This window comes from Megalops cyprinoides, chromosome 1, assembly GCF_013368585.1.
Source record: "Megalops cyprinoides isolate fMegCyp1 chromosome 1, fMegCyp1.pri, whole genome shotgun sequence".
Classification (NCBI taxonomy): domain Eukaryota; kingdom Metazoa; phylum Chordata; class Actinopteri; order Elopiformes; family Megalopidae; genus Megalops; species Megalops cyprinoides.
The window spans coordinates 1,600,311-1,609,926 of NC_050583.1; the positions used below are offsets into that span (position 1 = coordinate 1,600,311).

The window sequence follows — 9,616 nt, forward strand, 5'->3', positions numbered from 1 at the left end:
ACACACACACACACACACTCACACATACACACACACACACACACACACACGCTCACACAGACACACACGCACCACCGATCGATGCCATGCAACATCGCAAAAGAGAAAACTCAAAATCAAAGTGGTTGTCATGGTAACGGCCCGGGCCTGATTCCACCAATCAATGGGGTCCGCAAAGCCTGCGATGTGCCTGGAAGGAAGGGCCACCATCCTACATAAAGAGCTGGGAATCCAGATCAGCGGGCAGGACCGAGGACGACCGGGGGCCGAGGAAGAGGACGCGCCACTCGAGAGAGAGAGGGAAGGAACGCACTGAGAGAACAGAGGGAGGCGTGCAGGGAGAGGAAGACACGAGAGACGGGAGAGGGCTGAGGGGAAAAAAGGAGAAGAAAAAACCGGAGCAGAGCTAAATGGCTTGCGCATTTCAAAGACGGTTTCCTGTCCCAGTGTACCTGGGCCTCCTGCTTGGTGCTGTGTGCCCCCAAACCGTGGAGGTCGAGGGAGGTAAGGTGACCTCACTGTCTCCGCTCACTTGTGTGGAATCTGTCTGTCCGTCTGCTGGCAGAGGGAGGCAGCTAGATGCTCAGGTATCTCTAATCTGAAAGGTTGCGTCTCAGATCTGCGTCAGGGAAAGTAACACAGGCTTGCAAATAAAACAGAGTCAGTGGGGCATGATGGCTGCCTCACCCTCCACAATACAGGAGACTCCAACAACAAGGTGGTCATGTGTTAGCTTAGCAGCATCCGCACATCTAACACGTTAGCACAACAGCATCTTCACTGCTTATACTTTAGCATAGTAGCATCCTCATTGCTAACACATTAGCATAGCAGGAGCCTCACCACTCACACATTAGCCTAGCAGCATCTTCACAGCACATATGTTAGCATAGTAATATCCTCATAGCTCACACATTAACATAGCAGTGTGTTCAAAGTTCAGATGTTAGCCTAGCAGCATCCTCACAGCTCACACATTAGCTTAACAGCATCACAGTGACTCTTACAGTCTCAACAAGAAGCTTCACCAGGAGCTTTGGGACAGGGCAGAAAAGAAATACATACAAAATACTGAAGATTTTTATTTATGTATGAAATTTCACCTTTACTTTTCACCTCCATTATGAGGTCAGTCAGCTGAGAACATGTTACTGGTCACAGTGATGACCTTGGTGCTTGAATCTGACTTTGACTCTCATACTCTTTAATAAATAGATCTCATAATGACATCTCCAGTATGTGTGTGCATATATATCATGTCAGGTTAGAAGTCAGCAGGGGTAGTTTCTTTTTGAACAAAGAATGTGTGTGTGTGCGTGTGTGTATGCATGTGTGTGTGTGTGAGTGTGTGTGTGCGTGTGTGTGTGTGTGTGTGTGTGTGTGTGCGTGTGTGTATGCATGTGTGTGTGTGTGAGTGTGTGTGTGCGTGTGTGTGTGTGCGTGTGTGTGTGTGCGTGTGTGTATGCATGTGTGTGTGTGTGAGTGTGCGTGCGTGCGTGTGTGAGTGTGTGTGTGTGTGTGTGAGTGTGTGTGTGCGTGTGTGTGTGCGTGTGTGTATGCATGTGTGTGTGTGTGTGAGTGTGTGTGTGAGTGTGTGTGAGTGTGAGTGAGTGTATGATGGGGATTGGGTCCCCCAATCTATGCATACCTTTACCTGTTTTGTAAAGATTGCTTGGTTAATTTTTTTCATGTGAAATACATGTGTAGGATGTATCAGTGTGAATTTTTTTAACAATGTCTGCACTTTTTAAATGCTGATGTATTTCTAAAAATTGAAATGGAATTCTGGAATACAATTCAAGAAATATTGTGCAATGCTTGGTAAGGCAGGAGCAGAGCTAGGTTCAGATGCTTAGACTAGAAGCAAGACCATATACATCAATATCTAATAGGGCATCAGGCTGAATTATAGGCCAGTTAGTCTAACACATGCTGCTTATAAATTATTGGAATCTATAATTAGGGATAAATCAGAGATACCCCTGCGTACGCTATAGGAGACAGCATGGATTCCAAAGGGACATTGTGTTTAGCAATTCTCCTTGATTTTTACATGCAGTTATAGGACATTCTGACACAAATCTGTCTTATGATATTGTTTAAATTTTAAAAAGCCTTTGACAAAAGTACTGCTTGCGCACAACCCATTCTGTTTCCCTTAGTGCTTACTGATGTGGTTCCAGAGGGAGTTATGCAGGACACCAACTGACTGAGGCCAGTAGGGGTATGGAGGAAATCGAAGGTTCTCTCTTAGAGTGTATTACTTCAAATACATGTTGTATAAACTTAGCTCACCTCCACATGGTCCAGTTCAGGCTCTAATAGATAAGGGGGCTAGTCTGTGAACATAAAGTAAAACTTTTAAAGGAATTACCGGCCAGCCTTGTGTTACCTTTAGGGAATATAGCTGCTGGCAAGCCTACCTGCTAGCTTGTACCGTGCCTGGCCAACCTTTGGAACTTGTGCTTCTAATATTGTTGACTCTGTATTATTTTTTGCTTGTGTTGTATTGTACCTCACTTGTAAGTCGCTTTGAATAAAAGTGTCTGTGAAATGAATAAATGTAAATGTAAGCTAAAACTACCGGGCAAAAGGTAAGGTACGGCATTCACAGATGGCATCCTTGCTGTAAGTCATCAATGAGTCATCAGCAAAACATTACTCACTACTTAGCTAGCTGCACAGGCATACAATGACAGATAGTGATAATTTTAATGTTGAACACACTAGTAAGACTAATGTAATTGTATTACACAGAGGCATGTTCAAGCCTGCTCAGAATGAAAGATCTGGGTGGTGGTTGTATTTTCAAGTCATGTCAAGAACTGTATGTGGTACAGAGCCAGTTTGGAAAAGGTGTATCCTTACATAACTACCACTTATGTGAAATTCATTAGCCAGTTCTGGAGAAAGGGCATTGTGGTCACATTGAATCCTGGCCTTAATCTCTGCGTTTTCAGTAAGTGGTGGCTCAGAAGGGATTTGACTGAAGTCTTTAAAAATTTAAAGAGGATTTAAGATGGAGCGTGATGCCTATTTCACAGTCTGAAAATGGAACCGGGGGCAAAGATAGAATGAATTTAAATGTAAATTTCACACTTGCATAGGAAAGCAAGATTACAAGGTTAAATCTTACCTGTTCAATTTTCTCCTGATCTTGCAGCACAAAACATGATCCTGTTTCATTTAGCTTTTCCCGCAGCTTTTAACAGCTGTGTCATGCCCCGGTTCTTCACTCTCTGAGAGTGTGTTCTTCTGGTTAAATGAGCACGGCCTGTGCGGATACAGCACCGTATGACCCCGCCATCGATACCATGTTATGGATAAAAGGGGACTTTGCCAACTACCAGCCGGACCTGTCGCATAGAGGCTGCCAGCTTGATTCACAGTCGCAGACCCTTGCGAGAGATACACAACTTCAGTTGCCTCTGTAGAGTAAGCAGGTTTGGGAGTATCATATTGACATGCTTCCACCAGGCACAGAATTTAGATTTGTTGCCTTTTGTTTCGTCATGTAAGGAAAGCTTTGTGACAAGTTTCTAAAAATGTGTACAATTCTGCTAACAACATTTTGTGTCATGTTTCTGCCAGTGCTTCTGAAAGAAAAATGAGCAAAGCTGTGATTTAATTCAGAAAGACCTGTTGTAAGAGGAAATCTGTTCATCTGAGCACATTCATGAGCAGCATCCTTTCAGAGACAGCCGCCTGGAGGAGCAACCCAGAGCGGCAAACACAGCTGTCCTTTGAAAGGCCTGATGGCTGTTTGAGTCGGGAAGGGGAAGAACGTTTCGTCAGAGTCAACAGCTGACGGCAGATGGTGGCAGCAGGAGAGTGCTTTCGCCGTCTGGATGATGGTTAATTAGAAGGAGAGCGGTATTAACTCTCTCGCTTTCATGTGGAGTGCCACCACTCCTGTTTGAGAGGAGCTCAGGGACCAGATGCTGCCGTGCCCTCCAACCCTCCAACCCTCCAACCCTCCAACCCTACGACCCTACAACCCTCCAACCCTCCAACCCTCCAACCCTACAACCCTCCAACCCTCCAACCCTCCAACCCTACAACCCTACAACCCTACAACCCTCCAACCCTACAACCCTCCGACCCTACGACCCTACAACCCTCCAACCCTCCAACCCTCCAACCCTACAACCCTCCAACCCTACAACCCTACAACCCTCCGACCCTCCGACCCTACGACCCTACGACCCTACGACCCTCCGACCCTCCGACCCTCCGACCCTACGACCCTACGACCCTCCGACCCTCCGACCCTACGACCCTCCGACCCTACGACCCTACGACCCTACAACCCTCCGACCCTACGACCCTACAACCCTCCGACCCTCCGACCCTCCGACCCTACGACCCTCCGACCCTCCGACCCTCCGACCCTACGACCCTACGACCCTACAACCCTCCGACCCTCCGACCCTACGACCCTACGACCCTACGACCCTACGACCCTCCGACCCTCCGACCCTCCGACCCTACGACCCTACGACCCTCCAACCCTCCAACCCTCCAACCCTACAACCCCTAACCCTAACCCTAACCCTAACCCTAACCCTAACCCTAACCCTAACCCAACCCCTCTCCATCTCCTGGCAGCAAGTGTTGTGTTTTCAACACAACCTAACTAAGAAAAAAACCCTAATTATATTAGTAATTACATCTGTTCAAACACACACACACACACACCATGTACTGCGTACAAGCACACTCATTTTTTTTTTGCCTAGCACATCCCAAGACAATTGTTGCATAGTTTAAACCAGGACCTCCGCTAGAGACCGCAGACCAAAAATAAATAAGAACTTTGACCTACGTGGTTTTCGCAAATCAAAATTTGGCACAACAACTGTTTTTACAGTCAGAGAAAGCTGTGTGCCCCAACCTAAACTGCAACCACTAACGACATTGGACTGACGAGCATCAATTAAATATGACCAGTAGCTTTTAAAAATGGTCTGGAGAACTGACGCTGCGATTTACTGATGGTTTGCGTGACCGGGACAGCTGACTGATTGACAGGTTGTTGGGTTGTGTGTAATCCCTGCAGCGGCCTTGAAGTCGGAGGGGGCGCTAGAGAGCGGAGGGGCCGTGATCAACCACTCCATGGCCCTGCTGCAGCGGCTGGAGGCGCTGCTGGCCCAGGGGAACGGCAGTGACGTGGTGCTGCGGGTGCAGACGGTCAGCTCGGACGAGGTGAAGGTGGTCCAGGCCCACGCCCTGGTGCTGGCCCTGCAGAGCGAGGTGTTCGACGAACTGCTGCAGAGCCGAAACGCCAGCACCCTGGTGCTGAAGGAGCCGCCCGAGTGCGCCGCCGTCTTCGACAAGTTCATCAGGTGAGGGGGGGGAGCTGGGAAAGGTGGGGTGTTTATCAGATTGGGGGAAGTGGGGGGAGGTGAGGGGTGGGGGGGTTTATCAGATTGGGGGTAGTGTGGGGAGGTGAGGGGTGGGGGGGTTTATCAGATTGGGGGTAGTGGGGGGAGGTGAGGGGTGGGGGGTTTATCAGACTGGGGGTAGTGGGGGGAGGTGAGGGTGGGGGGGTTATCAGATTGGGGGTAGTGGGGGGAGGTGAGGGTGGGGGGGTTATCAGATTGGGGGTAGTGGGGGGAGGTGAGGGGTGGGGGGTTTATCAGATTGGGGGTAGTGGGGGAAGGAGAGGGTGGGGGGTTTATCAGATTGGGGGTAGTGTGGGGAGGTGAGGGGTGGGGGGTTTATCAGATTGGGGGTAGTGGGGGGAGATGAGGGTGGGGGGGTTTATCAGATTGGGGGAAGTGGGGGGAGGTGAGGGGCGGGGGTTTATCAGATTGGGGGTAGTGTGGGGAGGTGGGGGGGGGTTTATCAGATTGGGGGTAGTGGGGGGAGGTAAGGGGCGGGGGTTTATCAGATTGGGGGTAGTGTGGGGAGGTGAGGGGTGAGGGGTTTATCAGATTGGGGGTAGTGTGGGGAGGTGAGGGGTGGGGGGTTTATCAGATTGGGGGAAGTGGGGGGAGGTGAGGGGCGGGGGTTTATCAGATTGGGGGTAGTGTGGGGAGGTGAGGGGTGAGGGGTTTATCAGATTGGGGGTAGTGTGGGGAGGTGAGGGGTGGGGGGGTTTATTAGATTGGGGGTAGTGGAGGGAGGTGAGGGGTTTATCAGATTGGGGGTAGTGGGGGGAGGTGAGGGGTGGGGGGTTTATCAGATTGGGAAGGGCAGGGACTGTAGCGGTTATTAAATCGATGGGGACGCGTGTTTAATTTGTCAGACTCGGGGTGGGTGTGTGCAGGGGTACAGATTTTATCAGGAGTGAGAGAAGCGGAAACTGGGTCACTGGGGGATGGTGGTGGGGTTCATGTGGAACAGGGAGCAGAACGGAGACTGTGTCAGGGATGAGGGGCAGAGCTGTTCTCTGTTCACTGATGTGATAATTGTATGATGTGATAATTGTAAAGACAGAGAATTATTGTTCTAACTTGACCCGCGAAAGGTCTTGCAACTTCTCTATTCATTTTATGGACTAATAGTTCCCTCTAGTGGCAGACAAGATGATTACACCACTTCTTCAAACCGCCCTTGGGTGTATTCTGATAGACAGACCCCATCTGCACTGGGGAGGGAAATCAAATCAAATTAATACGCAAAACTGATGAAGTGCTGTGAGCAGAAAATCAGAAACTGACACAGTGTAGCCCTTACAGAGGCACGGTTAGCAGCATAGAACAGATACAATGTAGTGTGTAAAGAGGTTAGCAGCATGGAGCATACGCATTACATTACATCATTTAGCAGATGCTCTTACCCAGAGTGACTTCCAAATAAGTGCATCATACAGTGTAGCCCTTAAAGAGGCACGGTTAGCAGCATGGATCAGATACAGTGTAGCCCTTAAAGAGGCACGGTTAGCAGCATGGATCAGATACAGTGTAGCCCTTAAAGAGGCACGGTTAGCAGCATGGATCAGATACAGTGTAGCCCTTAAAGAGGCACGGTTAGCAGCATGGAGCAGATACAGTGTAGCCCTTACAGAGGCACGGTTAGCAGCATGGAGCAGATACAGTGTAGCCCTTAAAGAGGCACGGTTAGCAGCATGGATCAGATACAGTGTAGCCCTTACAGAGGCACGGTTAGCAGCATGGAGCAGATACAGTGTAGCCCTTAAAGAGGCACGGTTAGCAGCATGGATCAGATACAGTGTAGCCCTTAAAGAGGCACGGTTAGCAGCATGGAGCAGATACAGTGTAGCCCTTAAAGAGGCACGGTTAGCAGCATGGATCAGATACAGTGTAGCCCTTAAAGAGGCACGGTTAAAGGCATGGATCAGATACAGTGTAGCCCTTAAAGAGGCACGGTTAGAGGCATGGATCAGATACAGTGTAGCACTTAAAGAGGTTAGAGGCATGGATCAGATACAGTGTAGCACTTAAAGAGGTTAGAGGCATGGATCAGATACAGTGTAGCCCTTAAAGAGGCACGGTTAGCAGCATGGATCAGATACAGTGTAGCCCTTAAAGAGGTTAGCAGCATGGATCAGATACAGTGTAGCCCTTAAAGAGGTTAGAGGCATGGAGCAGATACAGTGTAGCAATTAAAGAGGTTAGAGGCATGGTGTAGAGCTCAGTAGGGAGGCGGGGTTAGCAGGTGGACCTGTTACGGGGGGAGGTCCTAAATAAGGAGGTGGGGTTTGGGGTGCTCCTGGACACAGGGCTTAGGGGTTCATTTGCCACCGGGAGTAAGTCCAGTGAAACCCCACCGGAACAACATTCTTGGATATTCAGCTGCAATATGTTCATGTATATTCTGTTTGGATATGGGATATTTAGCTGGGTTGTAAAATATTCATTAGAGTAGTGGTATTTTTAGTAGGACTGAGTTTCCAACTGAGATACTACAGTACAGGGAGCACATCTGCTGATAAACAACCAGCCAATTAAAAAATATGGCACAAGTACCAAACCAAAGAGGGACACCAGCACCAGAATGTTAGTACCTGCCCCTGTGGAGTTCCAGATGTGTAGTTAGTGGGTAACTAGTGCTGTAAGAAGTACTTTTCGGTTTGTTGGGTTAGGGTGTCTGAGTAGCAAGTAAGGTAAGCTGTCATGTGCATTAGAGATGAGATTCAGGCTCACAGACACTGCAGTGTCTTTTCTCTTTAGGTAGCTGAAATGATGACTGCTTTTGGTCAGCCTCTGTGCAAGTACATGTAACATCTCCTGTCATTGGCCAGTTTCTCTACAAGTATCTGAAATTTAGCTAATGAAGCCAGCTAATGAAAGTATCTTTCATTAGCTGGTCTCTGTGCAGGTACCTATAATGCCTCCCCTCATTGGCTGGTGTCTGTGCAGGTATCTGAAATCTCACCCCTCATTGGCTGGTGTCTGTGCAGGTATCTGATATCTCACCCCTCATTGGTTGGTGTCTTGTGCAGGTGTCTGAAATCTCACCCGTCATTGGCTGCTCTCTGTGCAGGTACCTGTACTGTGGTGAGATCGCGGTGCGCCTGGACCAGGCCATCCCCCTGCACAAGCTGGCCAGTAAGTACCGGGTGTGGGCTCTGCAGCAGGGCTTGAGCCTGTATATGCGTCAGTACATGGCCAGCGACTCGCCCGGCGGCCATGTGGTGGGCTGGTACCACTACGCCATGCAGACGGGCGATGCGGCTCTGCGGGACAGCTGCCTGCAGTACCTGTCCTGGAACACGTCGGCGGTGCTGCAGAGCGCGGAGTGGGGCTCGGTCAGCGACGGGCTGCTCATGACCCTGCTGCAGCGGTCCGACCTGGTGCTGCACAGCGAGCTGGAGCTCTTCGAGGCGCTGGAGGCCTGGATCGGGCAGAACCAGCCGGACGGGCTGACGGTGGAGAACGCCCTGCGGGCCGTCCGCTACGCCATGATCCCCCCTCAGCAGCTGTTCCGCCTGCAGAAGCAATCGCCCGTGCTGCTGAAGTACCACGAGTCAGTGCGCGACCTGCTCTACATGGCCTACCAGTTCCATTCCGCCTCCCCGCTGCAGCTCGCCAAGTACTTCGACGTCAACTGCAGCCTGTTCACGCCCCGCAACTACCTGTCGCCCGCCTGGGGCTCGCCCTGGGTCATCAACAACCCCACCCGCGACGACCGCAGCACCAGCTTCCAGACGCAGCTGGGACCCAGCGGGCACGACTCGGGCAAGCGGGTGACGTGGAACGCCCTGTTCTCGCCCCGCTGGCTGCCACTCAGCATGCGCTCGGCGTACTCGGGCGAGCAGGGCGGGGCTACCCAGGTGGCCCGTGCTGACGGGGGGGGCGGCGGCCGGCCCCGCATCATCGTCACGCCCGCCACCTCCAGCGCCGACTTTGCCGGCGTCAGCTTCCAGAAGACGGTGATCGTGGCGGCTCGGCAGCAGGGCCGGCTGGTGGTCAGGCATGTCTACAACTTCCACCAGAGCACCGAGGAGACAGGTGACTTCCTGGCTGAGGCCGACCTGCAGCGGCGCGGGTCCGAGTACCTGATCGACGGCTCCCTGCACCTGCACATCGTGGTCAAGCCCCTCTACCACAGCCTCATCGTCTCAAAGAAATAGCCCCAACCCTGCCGTGCTCACACACACATGCTCACACACACACACACACACACACACACTCACACACACACACAT

At 50.9% G+C, this 9,616-nt stretch overlaps 1 protein-coding gene across 1 annotated transcript; it reads left to right on the forward strand.

Annotated features, from left to right (window-relative positions):
* The first annotated feature begins 360 nt into the window (after positions 1–360).
* LOC118793667 (BTB/POZ domain-containing protein 17) lies at positions 361–9,616 on the forward strand. The gene is made up of 3 exons (XM_036551899.1): positions 361–504; positions 5,060–5,345; positions 8,452–9,616. Exons 1-3 carry the CDS (start codon positions 411–413, stop codon positions 9,539–9,541), a joined length of 1,470 nt encoding a protein of 489 aa, XP_036407792.1. The 5' UTR covers positions 361–410; the 3' UTR covers positions 9,542–9,616.